The sequence below is a fragment of the Lithobates pipiens genome, unplaced genomic scaffold, assembly GCF_037356315.1.
Source record: "Lithobates pipiens isolate NorthernLeopardFrog02 unplaced genomic scaffold, aLitPip1_a1.2 Scaffold_10, whole genome shotgun sequence".
In the NCBI taxonomy this organism is placed as follows: Eukaryota; Metazoa; Chordata; class Amphibia; order Anura; family Ranidae; genus Lithobates; species Lithobates pipiens.
In genome coordinates, this window is record NW_027507686.1 from 88596323 (window position 1) to 88617988 (window position 21666).

At 40.6% G+C, this 21666-nt stretch overlaps 1 protein-coding gene across 1 annotated transcript in view; it reads left to right on the forward strand.

Annotated features, from left to right (window-relative positions):
* The window catches only part of PC (pyruvate carboxylase), a 939549-nt gene extending 918380 nt beyond the window's left edge, over nucleotides 1–21169 (forward strand). Inside the window, exons 20-22 of the mRNA XM_077450039.1 lie at nucleotides 5326–5571; nucleotides 10537–10677; nucleotides 17320–21169. Coding sequence (XP_077306165.1) covers nucleotides 5326–5571; nucleotides 10537–10677; nucleotides 17320–17568 — 636 coding nt within the window. The 3' untranslated portion in view covers nucleotides 17569–21169. The remainder of the gene's footprint in view (nucleotides 1–5325; nucleotides 5572–10536; nucleotides 10678–17319) is intronic.
* Nucleotides 21170–21666: the final 497 nt, after the last annotated feature.

A 21666-nucleotide genomic window follows, 5' to 3' on the forward strand; every position in this document is an offset into this window, starting at 1 on the left:
CAAAGAAAAAGTGAGTCCCTGCTGCTTATTTTCACAATAGTAGGTTTGGTTTTTTTTTTTTGAGCTGTTGCTAAACCTACAGTTGGGCAGATGAGGAACATGAACCCATTTTTTATTTGACATGTCACAGGTATTATGTCTCTATTTCTTAAAAGAAATCCAATGCAGTTGCCACATCTACAGTAAGGTCTGGTAAGTTGCAATATATTACAAAAAATATATTACAAAATTAGCTTTTTGGGTTTAGATATACTTTAACCACTGGACCTCTGGAAGATTTAGCCCCCTTCATGACTAGCCCATTTTTTTACATTACGGCATTGCGTAATTGCGTAGTCATGCAACGCTGTACCCAAATAAAATTTTTAATTTTTTTCCCCACAAACCGAGCCTTCTTTTGGTGGTAATTAATCAATGCTGCTTTTTTATTTTATTTTTAGCGCTATAAACAAAAAAAGACAGTCAATTTTGAAAAAAAAAATAATAATTTTCTTTCTGCTATAAAGCATATCCAAAAAAAAAAATCAAATTTCTTCATAAATGTAGACCAATGTGTATACTGCTACATATTTTTGGTAAAAAGAAATTCCAGTAAATGTACATTGATTGGTTTGCTCAAAAGTTATAGCGTCTAAAAACTATGGTATATGTACTGGAATTTGTATTTATTTTTAAACTAGTAATGGCAGTGATCAGCGACTTATAGCGGGAGTGTGATATTGAGGCGGACATTTGAACACTAACTGAAACATTGTGGGAACTAGTAAAACTAATAGAGTAATCAGTGCTAAAAATATGCACTGTCCATAGGCAGAGCTCCGTTCTGTGTCTCTGCCCGATGATCGGTGGGTGCCAGCAGACATCTATTGCCGGGCACCCACAGATCGGCTTCTGCTGTGAATAATCACAGCAAAAGCCAGGTGGGATGAGCGCTGCCCTGTAGCAGCATATCTGCTATGGGGTGGCATGGAAGTGATTGTGCATTGTTGCATTAAATACCGACTGGGCTGATCATTTGAGGTAAAACTATTATCTAGGAAATTTTAAATGTTTTTTTTCTTAATTATACATTAAGGGACACAGGAGGAAGTGGTCATGCTGCTTCCTTCAGGAGATTGAACACTGGCAAACAAAGCTGAATGTCTGATATACAGTAACTTGTATAGCTGATCCTCAGCATTGCCACAGAAGCTGAGGAATATGCCCACCAGAGGGGCAAAAACTATCGGTAGAGACATGCTTCCAGGATCTTTCCTCTATCCAGTGTGGGCTAATGCGCAATAATTTGGGTTGGCGGAATGACATAACAGCGACACCCCCCCAACCTCCCCCCTGGGGAGATGGACATGAATGCAGGAAACATCAAACACCAGCAACCCCGTGCTGGAGATGGACAGCCTCCTTACCTTAGGTGTCCTGATTTCCTGCCAGAGATGACTCCGATCTCCCCTCCTCCTCCCTCCCCTGTCCATGCCAGGGAGTGCTGGATGGCTGTGCCGCTGTGGGTGAGCCATCCCTGGAGTCACAGTGGCGGCTGGTGGGTCGGTCAGGCTACCCGTGCATTTTCTACCTCCTCCTCCTAGGCTAATAGGATTGCTTCTCCTTTCAGACAATCAGGAAACTGGTGTCATGACCCACTTTCCTTATTGGCTGGGAGGAGAATCAGTTTGACAATAGCGAGTATTTTTTTGCTATTGTGACACAACTGGGTGGGCTCAGGGCCGCACCACGAGCCCTCCCTTTTTCTCTTATATTCACCGACCGACACAGCTCCTCTCTGTAACAAAATGGGTTGTTAGCCCTATCACTGGAGATTACTAGGCAAAGTTGTTATACAACACTTCAGAACTTTTAGCTCCGCCCAGGGGGTTGTCCCTAGGCTACAATCCCCACAGTCTGCCCTAGCAGCCTCAGTTGTATTTTGCCTAGTGAAGGAGATACACCTTTGAACCCTGCGGGCCCATAGGTCCGTGTTTTTTTTTTTTTTTGATGCAAAAGCTTGGCTTTTTGCACAAGATGAATGATCCTGTGATTTTCTATCAACAGCCGGCTGTGTGACAGGCTGGTTCACTTATCCTTGTAGTCTCCTCAGTCCGGCCATCGAGCGTGTGCAGGTCGCAGCTACGGCTCGGCAGGCCACGACATACCTCAGCTCCAGAGGTGGTTGGTGAGCTTTTATGCTCCGGGGCATACATATGACCGGGCTACTGATGTCTGCATCACAGTATGCCGGGCCAGTAGACTTCCCTGTACTGATCAGGAGTTGGCTACAATGGAATGTCTCCCAGCTCCTCAGGACTGGTAAGTGCAGCTCTCTCCCTCTCTCGGCAGGGTTGAGCAGCTGGGCATTCCCTGGGAGGTCGATTCGGGGGCCCCCTCACCCCCCTCTCTTCTCTCCCCTGTCCCTAACTCCCCTCCTTTCCCCCTCACAGGGGGGGGCTGTACATGTACTGAGCGGTATGTGTGTGTGCCCTGGGCTCTCACCTGGGTTCTGGCTGTGCTGGGGTGCCTGGGTCCTGTGTGCTTTAATCACCGGAGGGTGTCTGTGAGGTTTGCCCCTGTGTTGGTGCAGTGCCGTGTCTGCCACATATTTTCTTTCTGTCTCTCATGGCACTGGCTGGCGGCCATTTTCAGTGTGGGCAAGGGACAGCATGTTTCTGGGCTTCAGGCGGCCATTTTCCCTGTGATTCCCTATTCAGAACACTGGCAGCCATTTTCTTGAAGCCAGACCACATTTTTTTATGCTCTAGCAGCAGCTCCTGTGCCCTTAGCTTCCTGTTTTGTCATCACAGAGCACTGGGAGGTCTTCTGTGTAATCTGGACACGTGTTTCAGATCGCTCAGTGATCATTCACCTATTGTGCTGACTGACTGCCACCGACACAGCTTTGGTCCCTCTGCATCTGGGAGCACTAGGGATCTACAGGCACTGCTGTAAAACAGCGCAGAACTCCTCAGGGCGATGAGTCCAGCGGGTTAGAACACCTCAGTCAGCGGCAGCAAGGAGGGTGGGACTGTCACTGTCCTAAGTCCTCTTCAGGTGGCAGACAGGGTAGGGTCAGCATGGCTTCAGAAACTGGTGTTTCTTCCCCCAAAATCCAGGCAGTTGCAACCGGGTCACCTGCGGACTGCGCGGTTCCTATGGACACCCTGACCGCGATCCTTAATTCGTTTGTTGCCAAGATAGAGGCGGTACGTGGGAAGAAAGTTGCTAAAAAGTGGCCCCTGCCCCCCATCCTCTGGGGAGAGTTCTGACGCAGACTCAGGTCCTACTGAGGTCGGTGACCCCTGCTCTGTCTTGTCAGATGACGCTGACCAGGACCATTCGGACAGTGAGGATGAGCCCCTGTCCGGGTCTGTGCGCGACAAAGCGATTGTTGGAGCACTTATCACAGCTGTGCGTGATACCCTGAAGATTCAGGAGCCAGCAGATCCATCTGCTGATGTACCAGTCCCTTTTGGGTCCCGCAAGCCAGCACGTTCACCTAAGGTATTCCCGTATCTGCTTCCTCAGTCAGCTTAGGATAAGTAGGATGTACCCTCTCTTTATTTGAGGCATTGGCACAGTAGGAGTCTCACACTGCAGGCAACTCCAAAACCATCATGGTCATTATTGATGCAGACAGTTAATGCTTAGATTTGGAACAACCTGTGTCAGGTACACAAAGTTACTAAACTGGGTTCTCTAAAAGGCCCCGCACCTATTAAGACCTTTGCAGTTCATTCCCTATGATATCTGGCGCTGTATAGTGAGTGGCCTAACCCAGATAAAGTCTTCACTGTTCCTAAATGTTTTGCCCAGCAATACCCTACAGAGGGGGGTTCCTAAAGAAGTGGTATGTCTCTCTTGTGGACCTGGCCATTACCTGTTACCTCTTACCAAGATACAGTGTAGGAATTGCTAGTGCAGTTCCTAAGGCTATATTCTCCCTCCCATGATTCACCACATTTCTAGAATGGGTCTCATCTTTGTACACGTGGCAAATGCATGCAAAAAACACCTTTTTGTGTATGCTCTTTGATGGGGAACACTTTAATGTCAAATCCCCAGAAAACTATATCTAGGAGGTGGCTGAGGCGAGGAGAACCCTCTTGTCCCCATAAAAAGACAGACTCTCCATCTAGTAACCCCACAACTCCTGAGGCTAGTAAGTGTTACTTTAATTTGTCTCAGTTGTCCAAGGCAGAGCCCGGAACTTTGTTCTTTTTAATGTGTGGGCTCCAGAGAATGATCTCTGATGTTTCAAACCTTCTTGCAGGTGGGGGATTCTAGATGTACTGTAGATGTTCTGGTTCAACAACAAGTTGAGCAGAATTAGCAGGAAGAAAGGGTATAATCCAAGATTAGCATTGCCAAACAGATCAGAAGGGTATGTGCCACAGAGAATAAGTTCATCAATATGGTGATTCCATTGGAAGAGTTCATGATGAACAGAATCAGTCATCGCAAAAGAGGCATATTTTAATAGTTGTACAAAATGAGTTGCGCTATCCCTTTAAATGATAATGACAAACATGTTATAATGCGTAATACGCAGTATCCAGACCCTTATAAGTGGCCGGTGTATTATGTGAAAAACACAAGATGACACTATAACAGATGCTGATACTCCACTGTGCAGACTGTGTGTAGAATTCAGTGCTCCAACACCAGAATCACACACCAATTACTTACCAGATAATATCACCTCCAGATGATGAGGTTATTTACGTGTATAAAACTTTGCCTAAAGGCCATGGATGGATGCCATCAGCTTCGCAGCATTCCTGCATCAAATTACAGCATCAGTTTAACTTAAATGCTTGGCCCCTTTAAATGTCACCAATGCCCCCTGCGCAAATACAGTGTGACAGAAAGCATTGCAACGACCGCCATTTTATTTTCGAGGATTTTGGCGGGGGGGGGGAAATGATATATATATATATGTAGAGCATATATATAATGTTTGGGGGTTCTAAGTAGGGGGGGGGGGAGGGGGTCAGAGGATAAGGTTGTCTTTAGTTATTGAATGTGTTAGTTGTCATTCAACATTTATATCCTTGGTAGTGTGCATCCCATACTGCTGTTCGGTAAGCTTAGTACAGTGGTTGACTTGTGCAGACCAAGTTGATTTTACAGCTACCAACTTTGTTCCACTTTTAAAGTCCTCATCGCAGTTTAACTTTGAGGTTCAGATTTCATGGTACAAAGGATGAACCATCAATTTAGTGTAAAAAAAAAAATGAATAAAAAAAAATTGCATCAGTTCACATAGCTAACCCTGGAGAGTTAAAATTTTTAAGCAACTAACATAATTCATGAAAGATTTACACTTTGTTTGCATAGGTCTTGAAGGATTTGCCACGTATTGAGGGAAGACCTGGAGCTTCACTTCAATCAATGGACTTTGTCAAGCTAGAAGAAGGACTGCGGAGCAAGTATGATGATATAACACCAGAAGACATTATGTCTGCTGCTATGTATCCCAAAGTTTTTGAAGAGTACAAAGATTTCAGCACTCAGTTTGGCCCGGTCGAATGCCTCAACACCCGCCTCTTTCTAGATGGACCCAAGATAGCGGAGGAGTTTGAGGTATGTGGTTCTGTAAAAGTTAGTGTAACAAAAATATTGGTAAGTAAAAATATACAATATACTGTTGGCAGTTTACGTACAGCCACATAAGTCTTTGTCTAGGCCTTGCCATATACAGTACATTTATATATACAGTACATTTATTTAATTGTACAGTGAAATGTACTATATATTTTCTTGGTATGAAAGATAAGAATTCTTTGGTATGTGGGATGAGTGAACTCATTGTCATTGTAGATCCAGAACAACCACCACATTGCTAGAAATCATAAAAATCCTTAATAATGTCTTCAATATATAGCGCTTATGGAACACGAACCCCCCCAGAAATCAACCTTTGAGGTAAGTATTCAGATAGTGAATCAAAAAAATAATATGTGAATAAACACTAAAAGCGACAGGTGCATGAATATTACCAAATATACTCATAAATATATGGTACTAGCAAATATTGAAAAATACATGCAATAATGAAACACAAAGTGAAAAATTATATATTTGTGGTGAATAAAGCAAACGTCTATAGACTCCTTTGTCTAATGACATAAAGTCTATTAAAAAAGATGGTGGAAGATGTCTCTTCTAATGATGCTAAATGTGATAATATAACATATATTGAGGAAAATAGTAGATGTTTCTTCCAATAATGTTAATGGAAAAAGGCAGTATAAACAAACAAATGCCTGATTAAAAATCACACACTAACAGCGCTAATTTAAACTAACCGCAATAGCATTCTCAGTTATCTATTGCTATATATGCCCTTATAAAACCTCATGCATATGAAATATACAGTATACAATATTAATAAAATATAATGATATTGCTCTTGCTTCATACACCACAATATATTCTATTAAGTATATTACTTAGCGCCTGCATGCAAAAGATTTTATATTTTCATTATTCAGGTGCATTTCTGTGTCCATGCAAAAACTGCTTCTCAGTGTCCATACATATCAGCAAGCCAGATTGAAGTGGGTGTAGTCAGAGTGTCCAAACAACTCCAGATTGTAAAAGTGTCTATTCTTGTCCTCTACACCTTCACCGTTCACACCCTGTGCATTCCCCTTACGTGGCTGCTTACCAGAGGATATATGCAATGTGGCTTTACTATGACTGTCTCTCAGCTTATGTCGGCTTCTCCCTCCTCCAAGTATGGTCAAGTTATGTCTATCTCACCGCCGGCTTTTGTTTATACCTGATCGGTCGGATGAGTCCCGGGAGACACAGACTGTCTGACTGCAACGTTGCGTGGCCACATCCTGACACGTTTTGTTATTCCGTCTCTGCGCCCCCTGAAGACGGAATTACGAAACGCGTCAGGCGTGGCCACGCAGCGCTGCAGTCAGACACAGTCTGTGTCTCCCGGGACTCATCCGACCGATCAGATATAAAGAAAAGCTGGCCAGCGGTGAGATAGACATAAGTTCACCATACTTGGAGGAGGGAGAAGCCGACATAAGCTGAGAGACAGTCATAGTAAAGCCACATTGCGTATATCCTCTGGTAAGCAGCCACGTAAGGGGAATGCACAGGGTGTGAACGGTGAAGGTGTAGAGGACAAGAATAGACACTTTTACAATCTGGAGTTGTTTGGACACTCTGCTTGACTACACCCACTTCTATCTGGCTTGCTGATATGTATGGACACTGAGAAGCAGTTTTTTGCATGGACACAGATATGCACCTGAATAATGAAAATATAAAATCTTTTGCATGCAGGCGCTAAGTAATATACTTAATAGAATATATTGTGGTATATGAAGCAAGAGCAATATCATTATATTTTATTAATATTGTATACTGTATATTTCATATGCATGAGGTTTTATAAGGGCATATTTAGCAATAGAAAACTGAGAATGCTAATGCGGTTAGTTTAAAGTAGCGCTGTTAGTGTGTGATTTTTAATTAGGCATTTGTTTGTTTATGTGGGATTTTTTGTATTGATAACAGCTGCTGTAGGGTTAGTAGAGGTAATCCATTTAGCGCTGGGTTCAGGAGTACATAGTATTTTCTGAAATTATTTATATATAATGAAAAAAGGCAGACTTTTCCTTGCAGCAATCCAAGGTGTGTACCTGGGACAACAGAGAGAATGAATACTCTTACCCCAACAGGTGGACACACATGCCATACAGCGGTGGGTCAAACTAGCATTAGACCGTCCTTTCAGACTGACACCCCAACAAGGATCCTTGCAGTGCGAAAGGTGTGCGCCTGCATCTGTATGGAAAGGGACTGGAGCTGAGAAGCACTGCTCTGGAGCAACTGCACTTGCAAATTTCCCAGTTTATTTGCCTTTAGTAATTCATCCCCAGTGTGTGAATGGGCCCTTAGGCGATTAGACGTCAGCATGCAGAGATATCTACAGAAGTATAATTTAGGAATGGGGGAAATGTCTACTTTAATTAATTTTTATTGAATGAAAAAGGCAATAGTGGAAAAGCGAAACTGTCCCTGGAATGCAAGCGATTCATTTTTTAGGAGAAGCTGTTTGTGGGCTCTTTCGTTTAGTAACACTGACCGTATTACTGGTGAGGAGAGGTCACGAGACTCCAGACAAGTAAGTGAATGACACACTGCTGAGGAAACAGTGGAGGAATGATCACAGCACAAGGACTCCATTGAAGAAGGAACTTTCTCGGGGGATACTGAGGGGAGAAGGACTGTAAACACCTGGCAGTTCGAGGTCGTTTTGAGGAACATGAACACCTATCAGCTGGATTTCCTGGTGTGAAACATCTATCCTGATCCCTTTCCATACAATTTCCTTTATTCACCACAGATTTATCATTATTTTTCACTTTGTGTTTCATTGTCGCATATATTTTTCAACATTTACTAGTACCATATATTTATGAGTATATTTGGTAATATTCATGTACCTGTCACTTTTAGTGTTTATTCACATATTCTTTTTTTGATTTACTATCTGAATACTTACCCCAAAGGTTGATTTATGGGGGGTTCGTGTTCCATAAGAGCTGCATTTTAGATTTCTTATTTTCATACACAACTTATCACGTTGTTGATGCTAGCTGCTGATTTTCTATTTTCTTTTGGGATTCACCAGTAGCACAACTTTTTCACAATTCCTTTCAATTTGCACTGCTCACAAAAAATTATAGGAGCACTGTGAAAACACATCAGATCTAAATGGGGAAAATATCATGCTGTATATCTAGATTGATATGGACTTGGTAATGTGTTAGGAACAAAAGGATGCCACATTGTTTGGTGGAAATGGAAATTATCAACTTACAGAAGGCTGATTTCAAAGACACCCCAAAAATCAAAGTGAAAAAATGATGCAGCAGGCTAGTCCATTTTGCTGAAATTTCATTGCAGCAACTCAAAGTAGTTTGTATGGCCCCTACGTGCTTGTATGCATGCCTGACAATGTCAGGGCATGCTTCTAATGAGATGAATGCATGGTGTCCTGGGATATTTCCTCCCAGATCTGGACCAGGACATCATTGAGCTCCTGAACAGGCTTAGGTGCAATCTAGTGGCATCGGATGGACCAAAACATAATGTCCCAGAGATGTTCTGTTGAATTTAGGTCAGGCGAGTTTGGGGGCCATTCAAAGGTATCAATTTCTTCATCCTCCATGAACTAGCTGCATACTCTCGCCACATGAGGCCAGGCATTGTCATGCACCAGGAGGAACGCAGGACCCACTGCACCAGTGCAGGGTCTGAAAATGGGTCCAAGGATTTTATCCCAATACCTAATGGCAGTCAGGGTGCAATTGTCTAGCCTGTAGAGGTCTGTGCGTCCCTACATGGATATGCCTCCCCAGACTATCACTGACCCACCACCAAACCGTTCATGCTCAATGATGTTACGGGCAGCATAACATTCTCATGGCTTCTCCAGACCCTTTCACGTCTGTCACATGTGCTCATTGCGAACCTGCTCTCATCTGTGAAAAGCACAGGGCACTAGTGGCAATCAAGCTCCAAAGTGTCGGGCAGTGAGCACAGGGCCCACTAGAAGACGTCTTGCCCTCAGGCCACTCTCATGAAGTCTGTTTCTGATTTGTTAGTCAGTAATTCACACCAGCTGGAGGTTATTTTGTAGGGCTCTGGTAGTGCTCATCCTGTTCTTCCTTGCAAAAAGGAGAAGATACAAGTCTTGCTGATGGGTTGAGGACCTTCTATGGCCCTGTCCAACTCTGTTAAGGCCCGTACACACGATCTGACTTTTTGACAACAAACATGCAAATTAGCTGTTTTAATGCAACATCCGACTGTGCGTACAATCCATCGGACAAACTTTTTTGCTTTTCATCTGACTTTTGTCAACTGTGCGAGCGATCAAACTTTGACAACATAAGTCCGATCATGTGTACAGAAAACCATCGGACTTTACAAACACGCATGCTCAGAACCAATGCAAAAGATCAGACAACAATACAGAAATTGGCCAAAGGTGGCGGTAAAGAGCAGGAAAACCACTTGATTTGGTGAAAGTTGGCTGAAAAAGTCTGATCGTGTGTATGCTTAACAAGTTCAGGGCCAACACCCTTTGTACAAAAGTCCACGGGAAAGTTTGTATAAAGTCCGATCGTGTGTATGAGGCTTTACAGTAATTGCCTGTCTCCTTGAATCTCTACCGTGCTCTTGAGAATGGGAGGGCTGGGACACACACACACACACACACACACACACACACCTGACCAGACCAATATCTCAGGAGTTTCATTGACTTGATATACTCTGATTAAAGAGTGTTCCTTTAATTTATTTGAGCAGTATATAATACTGAATAACTACATAATATATACATACATACGTTTAGACAAAATATACAAAAATTGCTGAAGTCTCTACAAAAATACCAATAATAAGTGGAATGCAGTGGAAGGAGCAGTTAACCCTGAAGTACAGTATGTATTGGTTTCTGCCACCGATATTTTTAACTCAATAGGTGTTTTGTCTTTATGATGTTTTTAGGTTGAATTAGAAAGAGGAAAGACGTTGCATATTAAAGCACTTGCTCTGGGCGATCTGAACAAAGCTGGCCAGAGGGAGGTGTTTTTTGAGCTCAACGGTCAGCTCCGATCTGTCCTTGTAAAAGATACTCAAGCTATGAAGGTAAGAATTTCCATGCTAGGAATGCAGAAATGAGGCTGGAGGACTGTGAAACTAGCGTATGGTGTTTGCTTTCTTTTAACATCTTCAAAAACTGTACGTTGTTTATCTTTTACATTTTAACCCAGTTTTTTGGATCTGGAGGGCCAAACATTTGGTCCTAACTGATACACAGAAAAAGGAAAAAGTAGAAAGCGTATGTATGTGGCACAGGAAAGCAAATAATGGATGGCACGTCAGTGTATGGCAGACAAAACCTAGCTTGCAATATAGTTGTGCACAATTCAATCAAAACTCTTGTTTACACTGCTGCTTTGTGGTGAATCATGTTATGTACATTGGTACACTATGATGCATTCATTCTGATTACTGGTCATTTTGAATGGCTGCCCAATGCACCTTCACAGGGCATGGCAAAGGACTATTGTGCATTGTGGTGCACTGTAATAGCAGCGATTAATTTTGTTTTAGCCCATTGTGAGTTGGGTGGCCTATTCAAATTCATGAGCTGCCTTGGTACAAGGCTTGTGAAGGCAATCAAATGTATCTTGTGTAAATGGGCTCCATTTTACAATTCACTGTACAGTATCCTCCCTGTTGCCAGCTTTATGGCTATGTTCCATTACCACAATGTGGTGCCATGACACCACACAATTTGAGGTTTCATTTATTGTACAGTACAGCCAACTACCCTTTAGCACTAATGTATGCTTGTATTTCATACATCAGTCCTGTGAATTTCACTGCAACTTTAGTGTGAACTCTATGGTTTCAGTCCTGAAACTTCAGCTTCGGCCCAGTAGATATCATATGTATTTTTAGTAAAGTAAACTACTATAATCTTAAAGCTTAACTGTAGTTTTAACAAAAAAACCCAATCACAACTTTTGTCCTCCTGATGTAAACTGTAATTGAAATTGCATATTTAAGATGCAGACAAAAGTTCCTTCTGACTGTATTGCTTACAACGAGGGCATAAGGAATGGGCTCCAAGAGTGCTACCATATGTAAACACTGCACTAGTACAGAGCAGAAAGATATTTCTCGCTGCATCTGATCTGTAGTTCCATTTACAATTTTGATCTGAAGAGCAAGATAGGTTGCATAGAGATTTTTTTTTTTATAACTGCAGTCTAAATTTAAGCAATTAACATAGTCCTTTAACAATGGAAACTTGTAGATTGTGTTAGTCAAATAGTAGCAGTGTCACATGGTAAAATTACTTAAGGGTACACATAAACTATGGAGTCTGAACTTCAGGGTGCTAGGTCTTTAACTTGTGTAGATGTGGTCAGACCTGAAAGACAGAAGTTGGGCATCGGAGAAGAAACGCAGCAAAAAGCACTGTTTACAGAGGGGCTCCAGGCTCCTTTGGAAAAAATTAAAAGTTAAAACTTTTACTATAAGGACACTTACCTGTCCAGGGATCCCACAATGTCAGTACCCCAAGCCAATTCTTTAATAGGCTTCGGATGCAGGCGCGAGCATCTGTAGTAAGGGAAACAAGAAGTGAAGCCTTGAGGCTTCACAGCCTGTCTCTTACTGCACATGTGCAAGTAATGCTGCGCTTTCTGAATGGTTCCACCATCTTCTGGAACCTGTGTGTGTCCCATAAGGCAGTGGAGGGGAGGAGGAGGGGCCTGAAGTGTTGTAGGTTGGTAAGCTTACCTGGAGGTGGGAGCGGGTACCTGTCAAAACCAGGTACCCCCCCCAAAGTACCAATTGTGGTTATGGGGGGGGTGTGGAAACAAGCGGAGCTTCCTCTTTTGGGTGAATATTCTTATGCAGTTTCATCTATCCACTTGTTCTATATCCATAGGATATTTTAATCCCTTGTTTGTCCATTAATTAGCCCATGGTGGTGCATCTCTATGTAGCCTTTTATAAGGATCAGTGTTGCAAAAATCTTCACGAGCATTTATGATATTTTTGTATTTGTGTTTAGGTAAGTAGACATGGAAATCCAAGTTGCAGAAATAGATGTGTTACAGTTTGACATTGTAATTAAAAAAAAGGGACGATTTAGGAAGCAACAGCTAGTCTACATTCAGGAAATGTATGTGTAGGAATAGTCTAATTTTTATGCTGTTAAATGGTCACTAGACAAGCAGCCATTGGCCAAACCAATAAAGTGTGTGTTGCTCATAGCAACTAATCACATATTTGTATTATGTTCTAAAATATACTAATATGACAGTAATACTACTTTTTATAGCCAAACCTTTTCTTTAACCACTTCAATACCGGGCACTTATACACCTTCCTGGCCAGACAAATTTTGAGCTTTCATCGCTCTTGCACTTTAAATGACAATTGTGCAGTCATGCTACACTGTACCAAAACTGAATTTTTATCATTTTGTTCCCACAAATAAAGCTTTCTTTTGGTGGTATTTGATCGCCTCTGGGATTTTTATTTTCTGCTAAACAAATGTAAAAAAACCGAAAATTTGGAAAAAAACATGTTTTTTTTTGGGTTTCAGTTACAAAACTTTGTAACTAAGTCCATTTTCTACTTCACTGATGGGCACTGACAGGGCTGCAGTGATGGGCACTGATGGGCACCGATGATGTGGCACCAATGAAGTGGCACTGATAGGCGGCACCGATAGGTGGCACTGATATGCGACACAGGCACTGATAGGTGGCACGGATTGGCATTGATGGGCGGCATGGATAGGTGGCACAGATGGGCACTGATAGGCAGCATGGATGGGCACTGATAGGCAGCACCGACGGGCACTGATAGGCAGCACGGATGGGCACTGATAGGCGGCATTGTAGTGTACAGTATTGTAGAGATGGATGCCAAACAATAATGCATGGCAATCAGTGATGCCCATTGTGGGCACTGATTGGCATCCATTGACATCCCTGGTGGTCTAGGGATCATACCTGGTGCTGGGCATCCCTGGTGGTCCAGTGTGGGCATCCTCGGGGGGCTGCGCAGATAATATATCAGCACAGACCCCCCGTGAGAGGAGCAGCCGATCGGCTCTCCTCTACTCGCGTCTGACAGACACAAGTGAGGAAAAGCCGATCACCGGCTCTTCCTATTTAAACTGTGATCAGCCGTGATTGGACACGGCTGATCACATGGTAAAGAGTCTCCGTCAGAGACTATTTACCGAGATCGTAGTTGCGGTGTGTCAGACTGGGGCGCGCAGTGGCTTAATATCCTGATCACTTCATATGACGTCTGGTCAGGATATTAAAACCACTTTGCCACCGTCATTTTGCTATAGGGCGGGCGGCAAGTGGTTAAGTCTACACAAGTGATCCAGCATTTTCCTAGCTATGTAAAACTGGAAATGTTTTTCTGTAAGCTTAACTTGCATAAGTAGTATTAGGGTGATTTAATATATGTGATAAAGTCACTGACTGAATCTGGTTGGCTAGAGATGGTTTAATGAATAACTCTACATGCTATGTGCTTAAAGTTGTTGTAAAGTCAGAAGGTTTTTTATCCATGTACTAAGATAAAAAGCCTTCTGTGTGCAGCAGCAACCCCCCCCCCCCAATATTTACCTGAGGTCCAGCGATGTTTACGAGTGTCTCAGCCATCTGGGACTTATCTGGGACTCTCCCTCCTAATTTGGCTGAGACACAGCAGTGGTGCCATTGGCTCCCGCTGCTGTCAATCAAAGTCAGTTAGTCAATCAGGAGAGAGGCGGGGCGGGGTCAAACCGAGGCTCCATGTCTGAATGGGCACATAGAGCTGAAGCTTGGCTCGGAAGCCAGGGGCACTGATGAGGGACCCGAGAAGAGGAGGATCATGGCTGCTCTGTGAAAATCCACTGCAACAGTGCAGCTAAGTATGTTTTTTATTTCTATATAAAAAAAAAAGTGACTTTAGTATCACTTGGCTGATCATAAGCTTGGCTGATACAGATGTCATTACTTATGCCATGATCATTTGAACCTGGGTGCGTTCTGAGTTCTTCAGGGGTTTGCCCTGGCAAAATGCCTAAAAAGTGCAATAAAGTGCCCAAAATTTGTCAACAAGCTGGCAAGCGGATAAAGCCCGCCTTTTTATTACACAAAGCTACAGTTTTTATTGTGCAGCATTATAACCTTGGTCACCATGAGGGCTAGCCACTGGCATCCTAACAATCAATGACACCTGTTGATAAGTAGGATGTTGGGCACCTGCACACCATCCTTGTTTGCCCCTTCCCTGTCCCTCTACATTGCCACTGGGGTAAGGTTAGCAGAGAGAGGGAAAAAAACTGAGGGAGAAGAGAAAACTAGAATACTAGTTCGTACAAATTTGCAAAGGTGGAAGAATAAACCCCCTCTAATTGTGGGTGCCCCACATGTGTGGGTACTGCCATGATATGTAAACCTATTAGTTTAATTTTTTACATTTTAAAATCGGGTGCTTCAAGATTGTGCATAATTTTAAAAAGATGCTGCTAGTGCTAATCAAAAAACATTGAGAAAAACTGATTTAACCACTTTACCCCCAATTCTGACATTTCTCACATACATGTAAAAATCAGCATTTATTTTGCTAGAAAGTTATTTAGAACCCCCAAATATTATAAAAAAATTTAAGCAGAGGCCCTAGAGAATAAAGTTGTAGGTGTTGAAATTTTTTATGTTATACCATATTTGCACAGCAGTTTTTCAAACTCAATTTTTTTGGAAAACACACACATTAGTGAACACAAACACAATATAATACTCATTTTTTTTGTTGGAATATAAAAGATGATGGTATACAAAGTAAATAGATACCAAATATGACACACACAGTAAAATTGTGCATGCCATAGAATGGTGACTAACTACGGTACATGACATAATTCATAGGCGCCACTTTAACCCTTTCGCTGCCATAGCCATTTTTGCACACGTTTAAAAAGGCCATTTAAGGCCTGAAGATTACACAAAATGCACAAATATTATATATTTTCTGAAAGCAGACACCCTAGAGAATAAAATGGTGGTAGTTGCAATATTTTATGGCACACGATATTACTGCAAAGGTCTAGGAAGCGCAAAATTTCAGTAAAAAACACACTAATGTGAATTTTAGGGCAAATCTAGACAATAAATTACCCAAATTTTGGTAAAATATTAATATAAAAGACAAGGTTGCACCGAGTAAATAGATACCCAACGTGCCAAACCTTAAATTTATGTGTGCCCGTGAAATGTCAACAAACTTCAGTACCCTATAGGTATCAGTTTAGTGTTACAGAGGAGTTCTGGTGTTAGAATTATTGCACTCACTCGGCGTACACGGCAATATGTAACATGTGTATTGCAATCATATTCACCCGTAGGCTCCCCAACTAATGCATTTTTACATTCATGCTTGTGTATATGTGGAGGCCTCACATTTTTTGGGGGGAGGGAATTTTATGTGCTTGGGTGTAACTTTATTTTTTTGCAAAAAAGTATTTACTTAACTTTTTTTTCATCACATAGGAGACAAACAGTCCCCTATGTGATGATTTTAGGTGACAGGTTCTCTTTATTTACCCTGCACATCTCTCCTGTACTCCACTGAGTAATAAACATCCTTTCTCTGCAAAGCGAGTACCAAAAACGGCAACAAAGCTAATAAAGGGACGGAAGGATATTAGTTATGAAGAAAGGTTATGATCACTGAACCTATTCTCTTTGGAGAAGAGATGCTTGAGAGTGGATATGATTTCAATTTACAAATACCACACTGGTGACCCGGCAATAGGGATAAAACTTTTCTGCGAAAGGGAGTTTAATAAGACATGTGGCCACTCATTAAAATTATAAGAAATTAGATTTAACCTTAAACTGTTTAGAGGGTTTCTTAACTGTAAGAGCAGCAAGGTTGTGGAATTCCCTTCCACAGGTGGTGGTTTCATAGTTTCATAGTTTGTTAGGTTGAATAAAGACACCAGTCCATCCAGTTCAACCTGAGTGAGTGTCTACAATTGCCCCTATCCCTGTACATTGCACACTCACATTGGTCCCTACCCTCAAGGAGCCCACAATCCAAGGTCCCCATTCATATACTAGGGACAATTTTAGACAGAAGCCAATTAACCTACCTGCATGTCTTTGGATTGTGGGAGGAAACCGGAGTACCCGGAGGAAACCCACGCAGGCACAGGGAGAACATGCAAACTCCAAGCAGGTAGTGTCATGGTTGGGATTTGAACCAGTGACCCTTCTTACTGCTAGGTGAGAGTGCTAACCACTATACCACTGTGCTGCCCAACGGGGAGCATCGATAGTTTCAAAAAACTTTTAGATAAGCACCTGAAAGACCACAACATACAGGGTTATACAATGTAATACTGACATATAATCACACACACAGGTTGAACTTGATGGACTTGTGTCTCTTTTCAACCTCACATACTATGTACTATGTAACTATGTAATATACAACTATGATCCTGGTATAACCACCTCAATACAATGCCATATGTATATATATAATATGTGTGTGTGTATATATATATATATATATATATATATATATGCAGCAGTACTGAGTTGGTAAACCAAGACAACTGTTCAGCTGGTGAATGTATTTATCTGTCATCTTATGCTGTGAAAACTTGCAGAACATTTACCTGGAATGTTGGTAGTTAATATTAATTCTGTAGTTGGGTTGCTACATGTGATGTTGGTTTCTTTTTCTTCACAGGAGATGCATTTCCATCCTAAAGCCCTTAAAGATGTAAAGGGACAGATTGGGGCTCCAATGCCAGGAAAGATAATTGATATCAAGGTTAAAGAAGGCGAAACAATTGCAAAGGGTCAGCCTTTGTGTGTTCTCAGTGCAATGAAGATGGAAACCTTGGTCAACTCTCCAATCTCTGGAACAGTGAAGAAAATCTATGTAAAACCTGATATGCACCTGGAAGGGGAAGATCTTCTATTAGAAATTGAATAATTTGAAAAAGTAAAATGGACAGTTTTACTGGAAATAGGTTGGGTGGTCTTAACATTATTCATGCTTTTTGCTTAATTCTTATTTGAGTGAGGGTGTGCTTGCCATTAAATGTCAGCTGTTCGAACAGTCTGATCATCATCATCATCATCATTGGTGGAATGGGTATTGTACTTTATTGCAAAGTTATTGATTTTGGTAGGCAGCCAATTGGGACTGTGAACTAAAAGGCTAGGTATAACAACAAAACCATGCTAAGCCATGGTTTAAAAATACCTTTAAATTCAAACCTCTATTGTACTTTGGTAGGATTTTATGCAAATTACTAAATGTTCTATTTAGAGGTTGCTCAATAACTAAAGTAAATATGTATAATATAATTGTAAACCTACGTTTACCATGCGTCTCTTTGGTGATGATTGATAACCTTATAAGCAAAAATGTGCCATAATTTATTAGCTGAATAGCACAACGCTAAATAGCACAAACTCCTCTCTATGTCGTCTTGATATTTAGTAATGCATCTAGTAAATATGTACTCCATGCAGCTGCTAGCAAGCATTTTCATGTGCTGTGATTAGACAGCAGAATTTGTAGTGTAGTGTGCGTGTCCTCCCCATGTCCAGCCTTCTTATTGGTAAACCACCTCTGCCTTTCATTTCCTATTTTGTCCATTATTTTCTGTAAAACTTAAAACTTTGTTTCTGAAACATTTCACCCAATTTGGTAAAAAAAAAATGTAGTATTCGTATAGTATTTACCAGTTTAACTATATGAATCCCCTGCAATGTGACATGAAACAAAAGCTTATATGGGAACAGTTCCCTGTTTCTCTTTCACTTTTTCATAAATGGAATATTGAAACTGCTTTTAACAAGGTTCTTCTCTGAAAACATTACTTAATAGATTTAAACATTTTTCCTTCTAAGCGTCTTTTTATGAACATATTTCAAGTAACTGAGCTTCTGTTACTCAATATATACTTTTGTATTTGCTTATGGCCTGCAATTTTGTGTGCAGATATAGTCTGCTCTGAAATGGCACCTTTGAGTTCTGGGACTGTATCCCTTTAAACTCTCATTTAGTACTGCTAGTACATGCACAATATATCAAGGGTGCAGTCTGTTCTGCTTCAAGATTTTTGTTGCGATTGTCACTCATGGGATATTTTTTTTTCTTTTATACCAAAATGTAAACGGAACAATCTATCAGCATCTTTATAGAAAAAATAACCACTATTAACATTTGAATCTCTGATGAAATCTATACAAATATATATATATTTTTTTATTTATGTACAATAAGAAAAAATAACAGTAATAAATTAACATCCTTTGTTTTATTAAGGCAGTGCGAAAATACGCAAAGGACAGTCTGAGACTAATCTTGATTAGTTTAAAGCAGTCACAATAATGAAAGATGGTTTCTGACGGATTTACTGTACTTTCCTTCAATAAATAAGCCTAAATGACCGAATCATGATTTAATTGGGTTATAAAAAAAGTTACATGCTAACAGAATTTTTTTTCCTTCATCGCCAAGAGGGTTACATCACTCTTTACTCTGTACAAGAATTAGTGGTTATGTGCAGAAAGCTATTCCTGTCTTCTTTGAATATTGCAGTATGCTGGTATTAAGATGGGTGCTGTCATGTTAACATAATTATAAATTCCTATGAGAGCCATAACATCTGTAGAGCAACTTGGAGTCCACATATCAGGCTCAAGGGTTACAATATCGATGCAGTCACATTTTCAAGTCCCTATTGCTCAGTTTGTCTTTATAAATGACAAAATGACAAATGTATTAAACCTAAGCACAGATTTCCGCTTACTTCTGCTGAAAGAGAAAGGCTATTGGGTAACATGTCCTCATTTTGCTACCTCACAGCAATGTATGTACTAATTTATTTAGGGCTGCAGCTGTGCATTGTGGGTGCATTCTAGTCATTTAAGGATTGTCAGCTGACTATCTGGGCTGCCCAAATTCCCATGAGTGTTTAAGCTCTGCCTATTTTAGTGTTTCTACTAACCCTTTTCACCTCATTAACTTTTTATACAGGCTTTAAGCCGTTAGAAGCTTTGAAATGCTTGTTGCATGCCTTTCAACCAGTACAGTCTTTTCAGTTTCACTTACCAACACAATAGGCTTAAATTACATAGCGTGTACATCAGGAGAAAGATACTTGATTTTTTTTTGATAAGTGACAGCTATTTTCAGTTGAGTCAAATAGGATTTGAAAATTACGGTCACATGGCTAAAATAAAACGATTTATTCTTGTGATAAAGCTTTACGAGTTGAGCCAGATGTACTGTGGTCAACACTGTTAATCTCCCAACACCTGTCACCATTTTAAGCCATCACTAGCCAGAGTGTGCAGAGCACAAGAGTACACGTGGTGGTAAACTTGGCACAACGCTGACCAGTACAATGATTTTAATCATGTTCCTATTTTTTACTGTAGTTAAATATGTTTTAAAATCAACCAGGGATTTGAATTATATATATAATTGAACAACCCAACTATCTGTACCACTTGAATCTTTTACTAATTTTATTGTCAATTGATATAATGATTTTATTTACCTGGGTGTGCAAATCATTGCCGATTTCATTTAAGGTATAACTGATAGATTCACAAATAGACATTTATGAACAGCCTCTGGGCACTATATAGCACAACACTCTGTAAAATGGTCTGACCTTTTATTAATGTTTGCGGTACAGTGAACTGTGTTTGAACTCAGCAGGGCACAAATGTGTCTAATGCAAAACTACTGCTGAGAAATTATTAAAATGTATTGACCACTATAGTTTCTCTGATGCCTGTACATTGACCTTATGCTACAGGAAGGTATTTAGTCATACGCTATACATGGTCTATATTTTCGGGATCTTAAAGAAAAAATTCCATGCCTATTTTCCAGGAAACCACATGGCACTTCTTTTTTGTGTGACTTGCTTTTTTATAAACTCACACGTGCATATATTTCTTTGTGCACATTTCTATGTATGTTTGGGCTGTATTTCCTTACTACAGTAACTTTCAGTGATTGAAAACCTAAACTGAAGAATGAGGGCAAAAGCTACAAGATTTTATTTTTTACATTGATTAACCAGATTTTATACAGTTGGTGTTAGATCTACTGCTGTTCTTCTTAAAGCAACAGTTTCCACTCTCCCCTTCTTTGCATTATTTGTGATTTGACTTTTGCTTGAAGACATTGACCAATTTTTTTTTCTAAGGATAGAGGCCTTAATATATGTAAGATAAAAAGTTATTCATTGCTTAGTTCTCATCTCAATTTTTTGTGTTCAATGACTTGCAGAACCAATCTAGAGGCAACTTTAAGTGGTGATTTCTTATGTTAAGCAACACTGGAGCATTGCTAACTGTGGACCATTAACTTTGGCTCTAAAATGTTGTACCAGTATTTTTTTTTACCTTTGTTTACATCATTAACTGGATAGTATAAGTGTATTCCTCTGCCAATGCAGTGTCTTACCTGTATACACTAATTATGCCTTTTAACATCTTGTCATTATTATAAAAATGTTACTGTTTGTCAATTAGAAATAAACATCAATTTGTGCATCTTTTAAGTTTATTGTTTTTATTATTTGTTTTTAGTGAACTTGATTTTTTTTGTTTTGTTTTTTACAATTGCACATATTTTGTGTACTGCAGTTTTTACTGTTACCCTTTTTAGAAAATAACACAGAATCAGATTGCACAATGAGCTGCTACTTAAGATCTTAACACTGCGCCACAGAGAAAACAATATGATTGGAGCAGCCACTTCAAAGGGAAGAGTATGATAAAACAGATCTACCAAACATAAGTTAAAAGATAAATAGTGGCGCTAAGTAATGCAACACATACAGTACATGAGTATTACACACACAGTGAGTGGTACTGTACAAATATAGGAGGAAAGATTTCATATGCTATGGTAATAAAAATGCAGAGTGGTATCCACGTGATAGAAATTTCAGTTGATAGACTGATTCGACACCACACCACATGATTAACACCATGTCTCCTCTCCCCAGTTAGATATAAACTCACCAGCATTAATTGCCTCACACACTCATGTTTA